At 40.0% G+C, this 15,162-nt stretch overlaps 1 protein-coding gene across 4 annotated transcripts in view; it reads left to right on the forward strand.

The window, feature by feature from the left end:
• The window catches only part of Rbm27 (RNA binding motif protein 27), a 68,124-nt gene that overhangs the window by 29,928 nt on the left and 23,034 nt on the right, over positions 1-15,162 (forward strand). For 2 of the 4 annotated variants that reach the window (XM_059246003.1, XM_059246005.1), the window contains 3 exons: positions 3,327-3,461; positions 11,086-11,250; positions 15,003-15,152. In XM_059246003.1, the coding sequence (XP_059101986.1) occupies positions 3,327-3,461; positions 11,086-11,250; positions 15,003-15,152 (450 nt within the window). The remainder of the gene's footprint in view (positions 1-3,326; positions 3,462-11,085; positions 11,251-15,002; positions 15,153-15,162) is intronic. The other 2 variants (XM_059246004.1, XM_059246006.1) reach the window with 1 other exon arrangement.

The following is a 15,162-nucleotide window of genomic DNA, read 5'->3' on the forward strand; positions in this document are numbered from 1 at the left end:
GTATTTCCATGTGGATTTCTTTACTGAAAAAGAGTTTTTATGTGTGTGTGTGTGTGTGTGTGTGTGTGTGTGTGTGTGTGTGTTAAATTGCATTTATTGTATCCACCCCAATCAAGAGTAAGATAAGTTTAAAAATGGCCATTTAAGGGCCTGAGGATGTGGCTCAGTCAGTAAGAGAGCTTGCTATGCAAACTTAAGGATCTGAGTTCAAATCCCTGGTGTTGACATTAAAAGCTAGACATGGCTGTGTGCCTATAGCCCATCTCTGAGGGGTAGGGTAGAGACAGGAGGATTGCTGGGGCTGTTGTCTGCCAATCTAGCTGTGGGTTCAGTGAGAGTCTAGAGGGAATAAGGTGGCGAGTAATAGAGCAGGACATTTGACATCCTTCTCTGACCTCTGTACACATGATGAGTGTGTGCCTTAATACCTCCCACACAAACTTAAGACGTATTAGTGGTTTCTGGCTGGCTATGGTGACACACTCCTGTTATGCAGCACTCTGGAGGCTGAGCAGACAGTCGAGGTAAGGTTTTGAGTATAGCAAGAACAGAGATAAGACTAAATTTTTAAAATTCAATTGGAAAAGCTTACAGAATAAATTATTAACATACATGTAATGGTCTAAGAAAATATCTACTGACATTTAACATTGCATTATTAAAGAATAGCAAATTGTTATCTTAAAAATTATTGCAATTTAAGCAATATTTCTCTGTTCCTGATACTAGGGATAGAACTTAGGGCTTCACTCGTGCCTAAGCAAGTACTCCCCACTCAGGTTTACTCTCAGCCCCTTTTGATTTATTTTGCATCAGGGTCTCAACTAAGCTGCCCAGACTGGCTTTGAACTAACTATAGTTCAGGCAGGCTTTGAACTTGACATCTTCTTGCTCAGTGTAGCCTCTTGTGTAGCAGGGGTTACAGGCCTGCATCATCTGGTTCTCTCTGTCTTTTTCTTCTCCCAGTTCTGGGGATTGAACCCTGTTCTTCATGCATTTTGGGCAAACTGTCAACCTCTGGGCTATATCCCCAGCACTGTTTTTCTTTTTTTTCTTTTTTTTTCTTTTTTTGGTTTTTCGAGACAGGGTTTCTCTGTGTAGCTTTGCGCCTTTCCTGGGACTCACTTGGTAGCCCAGGCTGGCCTCGAACTCACAGAGATCCACCTGGCTCTGCCTCCCGAGTGCTGGGATTAAAGGTGTGCGCCACCACCGCCCGGCTGTTTTTCTTTTTTTTAAAGCACTTTATTTTAGGGCAGTGGAATAGCTCAGAACTACAATGCTTGACTGTGTGACTTATGTGTCCCTGATTTTTGTCCCAAGTGCCAAAACTATAACCAAAACAGTTAGGAAAAATAATGTAGCACAATCCTAACTGTGTACCCATTGTTGAGCTTCCCTGTAGTGAAGTCTGCAACACATTAAAGTTGGTAACAAAGGGCTTGTGGGATGACTCAGCAGGGAAAGGTGCTTGCTGTGGAAGCCCGGATGTCCAAGTTCAGGAGAGAACTGACTCCATAGATTTGTCTTCTGACTGCCACATGCACACTATGGCTAACCTCCCCTCCACTAAGAGTAATAGTAATAACACTAATCATAAAATGTGCCATGAGATGGCTCAGCAGATCAAGGAGCTTGCCACCTAGCCCAAAGACCTGAGTTTGATCCTTGGTATCCATATGGCAGAAGGAGAGAACCAACTCCCTCAGCATGTCCCCTGACCTCTACATGTATTCTGTAGCATGTGAGCTTACAAAATACATTTTTAAAAGTTGGTAATAATACACAAGGATTTAATATATAGATTTTTTTTTCAACTTTGCTTTGTGGGATTGATGGTGTTGGGGATCGCACCTCGCAGGGCTCTGCGTATGGTTTCTGTCCTAGTTTTCCTTGTGCTGCTAGACAAAATAGTGACTGAACCTGGGGTTTGTTTCACTGTGGAACTTAAAATCAGTCCATCAGTGAGGGCAGCCAAGGCAGAACTGAAGCAGAGACAAAGGAGGAATGCTCAGTACTGGCTTGTTCAGCTACAATTCTTATACAGCCCAAGACCCAGAGTGGGCTGAGCATCCTGCTCAGTTAACAGTCAAGAAACTCTCCCATAGACATGCCTGCAGACCAGTCTTCATTTGAGGTTCTCTCTTCCCAGAGGATTAGTTTGTGTTAAGTTGACAGAAATTAACCAGTATACTAGGCAAGCACTTTACCATTTAGCAACATCTCCAGCCCTTAACTTAGCAACTGTGAATATTAAATATTGATTGAAGGGGGGGGGGTCAAGAGATAGCTTAGCAGTTAAGATCAGCTGTTGCTCTTCCAGAGGACCTGGGTTCAGTTCCCAGCACCCACATGGTGGCTCACAACCATTTATAACTAGTTCCAAGGGATCTGACACCCTCTCCAGCCTTTACAAGCACCAAGAACAATTTTATGTGATGTACATACATGTGGGCAAAAATATTCATACATGCAAGTTAAATAAATGTTAAAAAGTAATAAAAAAATATAGCATATAACTCAAGCTTAGGAAGAAAACACATTACTTCTACAATATAAGTTGAAGTGATTTTATTCTCTTAAGCTTCTCTTTATTTACCTATTTTAAATTTAATTTGTTATTGGGGTACGGACAGTTGAACTCAGGGTCTTGCAAATGCCAGGCAAACACTAGATGAGACCACTGAGCTCCAATCCTTACCACCCTTATTCCCCTATTTATTTATTTAGAAACAGGGGATCTTTAATTTCTTATCCTTCTGTCTCCACTTTCCAAGGGCTGCAATTGCAGACAAGTGCCATCATGCTGGGGATCCAGATCAAAGTTTTGTGCATGCTAAACAAGCACTCCACCAGCCGAACTACATCTCAAGCCTAGCTCTCCACTTTTTTTTTTTTTGGTGACAAAATTCTCTCTGTATAATCCTGGCTGGCCTAGAATTCCTATGTAGACCGGACAGCCTTGAACTCACAGAGATCTGCATGCCTCTCCACTCAAGTGCTGGGGTTAAAGTCACAAGCCACCATGGCCCAGCCTCACCATATCTTTGATACTTTGCATTTGTCCTCACAACCACAGATTAATAAGTATGTTTATTGCCCACTTATGCTTAAGCCATCTACTGTACCTCAAGTCCCTTCCTGCCATTCTTGTGTCTGCCTGCAGAGGCACCCAGCCCTGCCTCCCTTCGTTTGTGATAAGCTTTGCCTCTTGGAGAACTAGGACTGTCATCAGGATTGTTAAGTCCGAATAAATTAGTATTAGTATCATGCTCTTACTACTAATTATTATTAATCCTGTACTTCTCACTCTTTTTTTGATTCTCTAGGACCTCCCATTTCACAGTCAAGCTTAATAAACAGCCGTGACCAGCCTGGGACAAGTGCAGTGCCCAATCTTGCACCAGTGGGAGCAAGACTACCTCCTCCTTTACCCCAGAACCTCCTTTATACAGTGTCAGAAAGTAAGTAAATGTCACTTCAAGAAATTCTTAGATTTTTACTTTTTTAATTCAACAGATCAGTTTTTCATACACAGGACAGATGATGGACCGTAAGTGGAGTGCCACCTGCAATTATGGCTTTTGGGCCTTGTGGGACAGGGGACAGGATGTCTTTCTATGTTCTGACGAAGACCCTGTGTGTAGCTTCTGGGGATGCATCCTGTAAAGGATGGCAGTCCAGATTGGGTGGTGTACAGTTCCAGACCCTTAGTGTGAGCTGCTTTGAGTGTAACTTCCAGTCCAGTCATACAGTTCTGGTCCAAGGCTAGGGTCTTGGATTTTGGGCTGCAGCTCTATGGTGTCATTTCTGCCTGGCCTGGTGTCAGCATGATGTTGTCTAGGACAGTCTGGGGATTTGAAGGGAGACAGACTAACCCAAAATGTGTTTTTGATGGGTTGGTTGTCAAGATATGGTGGAGTGGATAAAGGCAGTTGCCACCAAACCTTAGGACCTGAGTTTGATCCCTGGTTCCACATGGTGGAAGGAAATTTGCAAATTGTCTCTGATCTTCACACATGCATTGTGACACTGTGTGACACCAAAAATGCTATTATTGCTGGCCATGGTGGTGCACACCTTTAATCCCAGCACTTGGGAGGCAGAGGCAGGCAGATCTCTATGGGTTCGAAGCTAGCCTGGCCTACAAAGTTCCAGGACAGCAGGGCTCTTACACAGAGGAATCCCTGTTGGGGGGATGGGGGAGGAGGAGAAAGCTTATTCTTTTTTTTTTTTTTTTTTTTTTTTTTTTTTTTTTTTTTGGGTTTTTCGAGACAGGGTTTCTCTGTGTAGCTTTGCGCCTGTCCTGGATCTCTTTCTGTAGACCAGGCTGGCCTCGAATTCACAGAGATCCGCCTGCCTCTGCCTCCTGAGTGCTGGGATTAAAGGCGTGCGCCACCACCGCCCGGCATAGAAAGCTTATTCTATTGGGATGCATAACTGTACAATTGTATTCATATTCACAAAGCAACTGTGTCATATGGCTGTATTTTAATTTTGTGTGCTGGGTGGGGAGAAGCAAGGAGCCCTCTGCTGCTGTACAGTGGCAGTGTAGAGTCTTTATAGTGACTGCTGCAGTCACAACATTAAGCTTTTGCTAAAGGAATCTCTAAAACGTGTGGCCTGTCTTCTAAGAAGTATACAAGAATCAGGTAAAATATGTCTTAATAGTTGAAGTGAAGATAGAAAACATGTGAAGTGCAGTGTTTTAGTGCATTTTAAATATTCATGTTTTAAGTATTTCCTTTGATTTATACCTTTCTAAAAACGAAATGCCTGGTTGATTTTGTTTTTGTTTTTTGAGACAAGATTTCTCTGTGTAGCGCTGGCTGTTCTGGAACTTGCCCTATGGACCAGGCTGGCCTCGAACTCAGAGATCCCTGCCCCTGCTTCCTGAGTGCTGGGATTAAAGGCATGTGCCAGCCTGGCTTGATTTTATACATACATACATACATACATACATGCATGCATACATACATACGTGTGTGTGTATATATACATATATATGTATATTAAGTTATTTTTCAGAAATATGTTTTAAAAGTTAATTAAGCCAGGCATGATGGCATACTCCTGTAAATCCCAGTGCTGGGGAGGTAGAGGCAGGAGGATCAAGAGTTCATGGCCAGTCTCAGCCACATAGCAAGTATGAGACTGCCTTGGGCAACTCGAGCCACTCTCTCAGAAAACCAAAAACATTCAAAAAAGTGGCTGTTTTACAGTGTCAGACTGTGAGCTCTTCCTTTACAGAAATGATGGCATGTTCACTTTTTTGTATATCTGTTCTTATAAATTTGCTTTGCTTCGGAAACGTGTCCTCATCTCTTCCATGTCGCAGAGGCAAGCAAGTAAAGTAGTCGGGCCTCGTTTAAGATCCTGGTGCTTCACCTATTCTTTCTCATCTAGGCCAAGTTAATTAACTTCTCTGTTCCTCAGTTTCCTTTTCATTACTATTCCTCTGAAGAGAAATGAATTTGTTTGTATTCCTGTAAGGCATCTAACATGTTTTTGGCATCTAGTAATCTGTAAAGGATTAGTTACATTCTATGTAGTTTCTATTTTCTAGTCATATTTTAACCTCTGAGAATAATGCCTATTCTTAAATCTCTGCCTCTGCCCTTGTCCTTGTCAATGGGTTCAAGATCCATCTACTTATATGGACATCATCGTATGAGTGACACATTGTTGCGGCGCCACCCCTACCCCCCAATGATGGTGGGCTTCAACATGGGCCTCTAGCATGCAAAACAAGCTCAACCTTGCTTTGCTTTTTAAAAAAACTTAGTTCATCCAAGTCCTTTTTCCTTTGAAGATTCTCTTTTGCTATATTTCCACCAGAACCTCTCCTTTTATTCACATTTGCCTCACTGCACATTTGGATCGATGGACACTATTATGCTTGTTTAAGCCCCTTCAAGGTGTGGCACATAATATTGGTTGAGTGAATAGCTATCCCTCAGGCTTTTGTCATAAAAACTCTTCTTAGTGAATCATCAGAGACTCCTATCTCAGGCTCTGACTCTGGCTGTGGTTTACTTCTTTCCTAATCCTTTTTCACTGCTTCCCAACTTGTATAGTGCCTGTTCTCCTGCTGTGGCTCAACTTGCCTTTTCTTCTTTCCTGCTTTATAATATACTTTCTCTCCTGCTTTAGGGACCAAGTCTAAAAACTTGAGAAACATTCATCTTCTGTTTCAGATTCCTACATAACATACAAGCATTTGTGTCATAACAGTGCATACTTACATATATAGTCTGTTTGATTTTCCATTTATGAATATAAATCAGAAATCTCTGACATTTTCTCTTGTCTCATGGTCTTCTGATTAGTATCTTGACAGTGCAGGTTTGTTTTATTGTTGCTATCAGTGTTTTTACTTATGAGAAATATCAAATAGACATAAAAATGAGGAGACTATTATAATGACCTGAGGTATGCGCAGTATAACAAAGATCCTTGTACCTGTTATCCAGCTTTAGTAGTGACCAGCGTCCCGGTTAACTCTTTTATCTTTTCTATATTAGTCAGCTGTTAACAGTTAAAAGTGGCTTTTGTACTTATAAATATGAAAACCTGGATCTATTGCAGTCTATGGCAAATGGCATAACTTTATATTGTTAAATTTAGTGTTGAGTCATAGTAAAAATTCTGCTTCTTTTAAAAAAAAATCTGGCAGTTGTCCATTTGTTTTTATACCAAATTGTACATTGTGACACTATAAATACTCTGCTTGGTGTTATTGAGACAGAGTTTTTCTACATGTCCCTGGCTGTCCTGGAACATACTATGTAGACCAAACTGGCCTTGAATTCAGAGATCTACCTGCTTTTACCTCCTGAGTTGTGGAATTAGAGCTGTATGCCACCACACTCAGATGGTGTTAATTTTTAAAAATTTGGCAGTTGCCAGTAATCCCAATGACATAGCTTAATATTCATAAAATATTTGTTCAGTGCTTACCATGTACTAGGCATGTGGTAGATGCTAGAGAGTGAGATGTGTAAGATCATAGATCTCAGGTAACGTTTCGCTCGTGTCTTTAAAAGAAAGAGGGTAATGTTTTAAAACAGAAATCCCAAACATTTGTTTTCCAGAGGCTGGTAACAGACCTAACACTATTAGGACAAATACAATTATCAACTTCTTTGTCAGAACAGAGGACTGCATAGGAAAATATCTAGTATCATTTTCATCTTAAAAATACATTTTATGCCAGGCAGTGGTGGTGTACTCTTTTTTAATCCCAGCACTTAGGAGGCAGAGGCAGGAGGTTCTCTGAATCTCAGGCCAGCTTGGTCTACAGAGAGAGTTCCAAGATAGCCAGGGATATACAGAGAAACACTGTCTCAAAAAACAAAACAAAACAAAAGCCCCCAAATTTAATACACAAAAGATAAAATCTTAGAATAAAAGCAATCCTTTTAATAATTACCATTTTTATCCCCAAACCAGTAAATGTGATAATTTCCCATTGGTATTTGTGTTTTACTACTTTATAGTCTTAGATATTATATCAGTATTTATAAAGAGAATTAATTTGTTGGCAAATAGAATATTAATATTGGATAAGTCGCCGGGCGGTGGTGGCGCACGCCTTTAATCCCAGCACTCGGGAGGCAGAGCCAGGCAGATCTCTGTGAGTTCGAGGCCAGCCTGGGCTACCAAGTGAGTTCCAGGAGAGGCGCAAAGCTACACAGAGAAACCCTGTCTCGAAAACAACAACAACAACAACAACAACAACAACAAAAATATTGGATAAATCACAGTTGTGTCATTAAAGCGACTTTGTGAATTTCCTTCTTTCTTAAAAGCCTATAATTTGATTCTAAATATATAGGAGGAGCAGGGGATGGTTCAGTAAAGTGCTTGCTGTGCAACCCGAGGCTCTGGGTAAGAGTCAGGGCGGGAGTGAGTGCTTGTGGCTCTAGTGCTGCAGGGGAGGAGACAGAGGTTCCTGGAGCACATGACAGGTTCAGAGAAAGACTGTGTCTCAGAAATAAGAGACAGGATAGGGATGTAGCTCAGTTGGTAGAGTGCGTCTACATTGAGTGAAGCCCTGGGTTCCAGGATCAGTACCACATAAAACCAGAGATGATTGCACATGCCTGTAATCTCTGCACTTATGAGGTAAAGGCAGGAGAATCAGGAAGTCAAGGCCATCCTTGTTTACATAGTACATTTGTGGCCAACTAGACATACATGAGACCCTGTATCATTTTTGAAAAGGAAAAAGGTAGAAAGCAAAGCAATATAGAAAGACATTGATGTCAGCATTGATGAAGACATGCTTGTGCCCACATAAACATGTACATATACTATACTATATACATAGTTTATAGAAAAAAATTAAATGGTATCTGGTAGCCATCTAAGCATTTAAAATACAATTTCAGGGGCCTGATGAGATGGTTCAGTATGACCTAAGTTTGATTCTCAAGACCCATACATGCAGTGGGAAGAGAAAGCTAGTGTAAGTTGTCCTCTGATCTACATATATTTGCATGTACACACACACACACACACACACACACACAAAATAAATGTTATACATTCTGTGATCATTGTCAGTACATTGGTCTGCAGTGGAAATCACATGTGTAAAAAAAAAAAATTGAAGGGGCTGGAGAAATGGCTTAGTGGTTAAGAGCACTGGCTGTTCTTCCAGAGGACCTGAGTTCAATTCCCAGCACCCACATGGCAGCTCACAACTGTCTGTAACTCCAGTTCCAGAGGATCTGGCACCGTCATATAGGTATACATGCAGGCAAAACACCAGTGCACATTAAATAAAAATAAATACAATTTAAAAAAAAATTGAAAATTGGAGATACATGGGGAGGTGGCTCAAATGGATAAAGTACTCACTGTACAGCTATGAAAACTGGAATTCAGATTCCCCAAACGGTTAAAGCCAGATGTGGTAGCACAATTCAGGTGGTGTATGCTCCTACAGTAAGAAGACAGGCAATTCACTGGACTCTTGAGGAACAGTTGGAGCACAGCATGAGACCCTGTACTAAACAAGGCGAGAAAGCAAAGACTGATACCCAAGGTTGTCCTCTGAGGCCCCCCCCCACATATACACCCAGTGGCACACAGTGCATTGACAAGAATACATAAACACAAAATATACACATAAAAAACCTTGAAGAATATAATAGTTTCAGTAACAGATTTTCAATATCTTTTTATTTAGTTGATTTTAATGTTTTTTTTTCATTCTAAATACTGTCTTTGAGACATAAGTTGAGCCCTTAAAATTGTTCAAGTTTTCATTTGTAAATAATATAATTGGTAATTCTAAAGAGTATAATTTGGTTTGTTCAAATAAAGTAAAGCGCTTTATGTATATTTTTAGTGTATTGGGAAATTTGAGGGGTTGGAGAGTGCTCCTTGATTAAGAGCACTGATATTCTTTGAGCACCCACATGGCAGCTTACAACTGTCCATGACTCCAGGGTATGCGACACCCTCTTCTGCCCTCCATAGATACCAGGCATGTGTCTAACCAACTCACAGCCACCTTTCTTAACGTTTGAATTGCATGTTGTCTGTGGTTTTAAAAGTACACATTGTATAAGCTTGTCCTTTAGTCTAGTTATTGGTTACGTATACTAGGCAGATTTGTGCTGCATCGTCAATTTAAAGTCATCATACAGATTGGCATTACTTTCTTTTGTTTTCTCTTGAGCATTGTGCCTCTTTGTTATTTTTCACAGAGAATTCTCTGTTGTAGGACATGATTAGGACTATTTTCAAATGATTGAGAATATATTGCTGTTGCAGTGTACTGATTGACTCTTTTAAAACAAATTTTGAAAGGATTGGTGTTAAATATGTAGTTATATCATCTGCTTAGTAGTGAGGTTTGTTTTCTCTTTTTCTCCATACACGTGGACAGAGAAGATTGGAGATTTTAGCCTATTTCTTCTTACTATTATGAAATCAAGTGATTACTTTGTGGCCTGTCTTATCTGTGTGTGTTACAAATCTAAATTGTACAACTTGTAAAGACATTTAGTCACATATTAAAAATTTTCTAACTTTGCTTTATTATGTCTTAAGGCCTTGTGGTATAAAATGTTAACTAAATCTTACAAATTTAAGTTTCGTATGTTGTCAGGGAATGGTACTAAATAGAAACCAAAGGATGGTTTTATTCTGTGATACTTTGTAATTTTCTGATCCCATTGTTTAGAATTTGTGTTTGTATATATACATACGTGTGTGTGTGCATGCATGTGTGTTTGTGTTCCTCAATGTACTTTATTTTAAAACATGGCACCTAAAATCCAGAATCATTTCCTATATCTAGTATTGATCTGTTTGCATTTTTTCTTCATTTTTTTTTTCTTATCACCCTCTCTGTGGTGATAATAAATTTCAACTACCTTTTGAATTTTCTTCTTGTGAACATTTCTTATTCTTTGTGAGGCTATGGGTATGGTAGTTTGTTTTGTATTTCTTACTTTTCCCCCCCTGCTTTTAGATATGCCAGTATATTTTGTGCAGAGTTGATATTTTGTTTGTGATTAGAGTTGCATGTGCAGGACAACCTTCATATCTGCACAGCTCGTCAAGTATCAGATTCTTTGTGAACTATAGCTCAGGGTGCCTTTCTGTGACTTGATTGGTTCATTGTTCAGCTTTAGATAAAATTAGCATACATTTACTCCATTTAAGATTCAAAAAATAGAAAGCCAGGTGTGGTGTTGCATACCTGCAATCCCAACCTTGGGCCATGGAGGCAATAGGATCAGGAGTTCAATGTTAGCCTCAGCTATGCACTGATTTTGAGGCAGGCATATACTACACAGAACCCTTTCTCAAGAGACAGAGAGAGAGAGAGAAAACATTCTAAAAGGCAGATTATGCAATGCTAATTTCTTTGTACCTTGATGCATCCTAACCAGTTGCATGTCTGTGCTTTCTTGAGTTAGACTCTCAATAATGTCTTTCTCTGCTACTTGTTCCTGTTGTTGTAATTTCTCTGTTCTTGGCTCACAGTCTCAGGAAGTACACCATTGCCTCAGAGAAGCAAGCTTGTGACTCTCAATCCCAGCTGCCCTCCTATTCTTTCCTCTGTAGGACAGCCCATGTATTCTCGTGAACATGGTGCTGCTGCATCTGAGCGACTTCAGTTGGGGACACCGCCTCCTCTGTTGGCAGCTCGTTTGGTGCCACCTCGAAACCTCATGGGATCCTCCATTGGGTATCATACCTCAGTCTCCAGCCCCACCCCTCTGGTCCCAGGTAAGCTTTGCTTCAGATGGCCATCCACCTCACTGACCTTTTATACCTTAAACTGGTCAGCCTAACAGATGACCTGGCACTCTGACCTGTCCAAAGTTCCCATTAAAACTCTTAGGTAGAGTTTTTCTGTTTCTCTGCTTCTATGGTTTGTCCCTAGTGGTTGTTGATGATTAGGCCCTCTGTGTGTGTCCGTCATCTCTGTTGTCCTGTATATTTACATTCAGTGCCTTGGCAACAGTCACATCTTCCTTGAGATAGATAGGAAGATGGTATTTGCTTGAGTATTTTCTAGTTAATTACTTATATATTATGATAAAAACTAGGATAATTTTTCTTTGAAATAAAACTGCATTTATGGTTTCTTGCTGGTGGTAGATAAACATAGTTTCTCCCTTCTACTCCCTGTTGTATGGACAGATTGCTCATAATGAATGTAGTGTTTTTGAAAGTTATTTCACCCTATTGACATATGTTTTGAAGATTTGTGCTATGCTTTGTTGGTATCTTGTTAGTCTCTTTATTTAAACTGATGTTTTCCTCACTTTGCCTTTAGATTCTAGTTTATAACCAAAGGACTTTTTAAAAAGCAAAAAAGGGTCACTACATAGCCCAAGTTAGCCTTGAACTTGGAATCAAGATTACTAGGTTTGCAGGTGTGTGCCACTATGCCTGGCCTGACTGCAAAACCATGACATTTATTGGGGCTCTGTGTACCTAGGGGTTATAGAACAAGATCATTTGATTGTGTAAATTCCGAACCTTTTTGTGGCCTCAACTGTAGGAGAGTTTCTGTTGCTACTAGGCAATAATTGAAAACTTTGGACCATACTTTGTTGATTTGCTTAAAAGTTGAAGAAGTGTTTATTTTGTTAATTTTTAGAGTTGGCATGTGTCTTAGGTAGGGTTACTGTTGCTGTGATGAAACACCGTGACCAAAGAAACTTGGGGAGGAAAGAGTTTATTTGGCTTATTCCACATCACAGTCATATCATCAAAGGAAGTCAGGACAGGAACTTAAGCAGGGCAGGAACCTGGAGGCAGGAGCTGATGCAGAGGCCATGGAGGGGTGCTGTTTACTGGTTTGCTCCTCATGGCTTGCTCAGCCTGCTTTCTTATAGAACCAGAATTAGCCGAAGGATGGTACTGCCCACAATGGTCTGGGTCCTCCCCCATCAACCACTAATTAAGAAAATGTGTTATAGCTGGATCTTATGGAGGCATTTTATCAATTGAGGTTCCCTTCTTTCAGCTAACTCTAGCTTGTTGACATAAAACTAGCCAGGACAGCATAACTATGGAATTTGGTATTTTACATATCATCCTCAAACTATTGCTCAGATACTTAACAGACTTAAATTTAATAAATAGAAAAGATTTGTTTTTAAGCTATACTCCACTAGTGCACATGTTTCTCTTGATAAGTAATAATTCTGTCTAGTTGTCTTAAACAAGCAAAAAATTAAGGGCATGGATCATTCAGCATAACGCTTGCCCCCAAATCGTGAGGAGCTAAGTCTGAATCCCCAGCACCCACATAAACAAGTGGGTATGGTGACATATACCTATCATTCTGACACTAGAGAGGGAACTCCTGGGTTTGCTGGCCAGCCACTGTAGCTGAACATTCAATGAGAGACGACTTTATCTCAGGAAGTAAGATGTAAGGGATTGAGAAGAACACGGAGCATTGACCTCTGTCTTCCACATGCGTGTGCACACATGTACTAGTCTGTACACAGAGAAACAAAAAGTTGTGAGGAAGAACTTAGAGCAGGAGCTGATGAGATTCAGTATGACATCCAAGAATGCTCTGGCAGATTAACTATATGGGTAGTGAACTGAGATGGAGTTTGGTTGTATTAAGGCATTATCAGAAAGCTTTAGGCTGAATATAAGCCTTGAGAATGAATGTAAACTCTGTAATAGGAGCATCAGTGTTATAGTAATTTATTAATTTTCCTCAGCCATTCTCTGATGAGAGACCACAGACCATAATGGTGACTAATTTTCAAGATCATTTATCGTTTTATTATAGGGAATAGTTTCTAATGTACTGATGTTCTGTACCACACCATGAACTGTTTTCAAAAGTGGAAGGAAAGAAAATGAGGGGATATGTGGGTGAGAAGAAGCATTGGCCAGCAGTTGTAGTTCTGATGCCATATGTCTCAATCGGTTGCCTCTTAGTAGCATTTAATTGTTCTAAACTTGGAGTTGGTGTTTTGTACAGGGAGAGAATTTGCTCGTGGAACCTGAAGTTGGGGGGGAAATATAGTATTCAGGGCAAGGTTTAATCTAAGTAGACAGAGGCTGCAGAGTCATGCTTTTAGAATTCAGGAAGTTCCTAAGGGGGATTGTTCATTTTAAGAATTTATTTTATTTTATTTGAGACAGAGTCTCACTATATCACTCTTGTTGGCCTGGAACTTAACCATGTAGATCAGGCTGGCCTCAGACTTACAAAGATCCACTTGGTCCTACCTCCCAAGTGCTGATATTAAATGTGTGTACTCCCACACCTGGCTTATTTTATTATTTTTTAATTGTGTGTGTATATGTCTGGGTGTGAGTATATGCAAGTGAGTACAGGTGCCCACCCCACCCAGAAGAGGGTGTTGGATCCTTTGGAGATGGAGTTGTTCACATGTGGTTATGAACCAATCCGTGTATGTGCTGAGAACCCAATTTGGGTCTTCTGCAAGAATAGCCTGCTCTCTTATCCACTGAGCTATTTCTAGCAAGTGGATCATTTATGAGCTTATCCTCTGTATCATATAAGTGGCAACCATTAGTAAAGATCTGAATGAACCTGATCGTGTAGCTTGAACTTTATATGAATCATTAAACACATTTTCCATTAAGAACAAAAGGGAAGAAACACAAGAACTTCTGAATCATAACTATGAAAAACAGTGTCTTCAATCTGTCTTACTCTGATTTGATGTAGAGTGAAGGGGTTATGTGCCATTTGGGTTATCTGTCATTTCTTTCAGAATTGCTTTTAACACTAATAAAATAGTTACTTAGGGTTAGAATTTTGTAAATGATTTTTTGTTTTAGAAAAAAGTATAAGAAATATGATAAAAGTACATCGGTGAATAATAGGGTGGTAATAAGATAATTATGAATACCTGCTTTTTTTTTTTGTTGTTGTTTTGTTTTTTTGAGACAGGGTTTCTCTGTGTAGTTTTGGTGCCTGTCCTGGATCTCACTATGTAGACCAGGCTGTCCTCGAACTCACAGAGATCCGCCTGCCTCTGCCTCCCGAGTGCTGGGATTAAAGGCGTGAGCCACCACTGCCCGACTACCTACCTCTTTTATTTGAAATATGCTTTGGATAGGAAACCAGCTATTCTTTTTTCATCTTAAAAAATAAATTTATTTGTTGATTACAGAAATACCTAGAAATTGAGACACAAAACTCAGTAATCTTTGAACAGCGTGTTCATGTATGTGAAAATTGGTGATGAAAATATGTATTGTTATTAGACTAAGTGATTGGTATACAGGGTGGACATGACTGAGTGGATTGAGAAGTAAACTTCACTGTTTGAATTTGAATGCTTGTATGTTTGTGATAGTAGTACTGTTTCCTTTTACTCGTGAAAGGAGTGTCTGGTAGAGCTCAAAGAGAAGTGTATATGGTTTGATGTCATGTTTTTTTGAAGAACACATAACTTGAACAGCTCTTTATTTTTAGTGGCAAAGGAATAGTTTGAGCACTCTCTGATTTTCTAAGTGTTTTTCTTCAGATACATATGAACCAGATGGTTATAACCCTGAAGCTCCTAGTATCACCAGTTCTGGCAGATCACAGTACAGACAGTTCTTTTCAAGAGCACAGACACAGCGCCCCAACCTGATTGGCCTCACATCTGGAGATATGGATGCAAATCCAAGAGGTGAGAATGC

Source organism: Peromyscus eremicus, chromosome 19 (assembly GCF_949786415.1).
Source record: "Peromyscus eremicus chromosome 19, PerEre_H2_v1, whole genome shotgun sequence".
In the NCBI taxonomy this organism is placed as follows: domain Eukaryota; kingdom Metazoa; phylum Chordata; class Mammalia; order Rodentia; family Cricetidae; genus Peromyscus; species Peromyscus eremicus.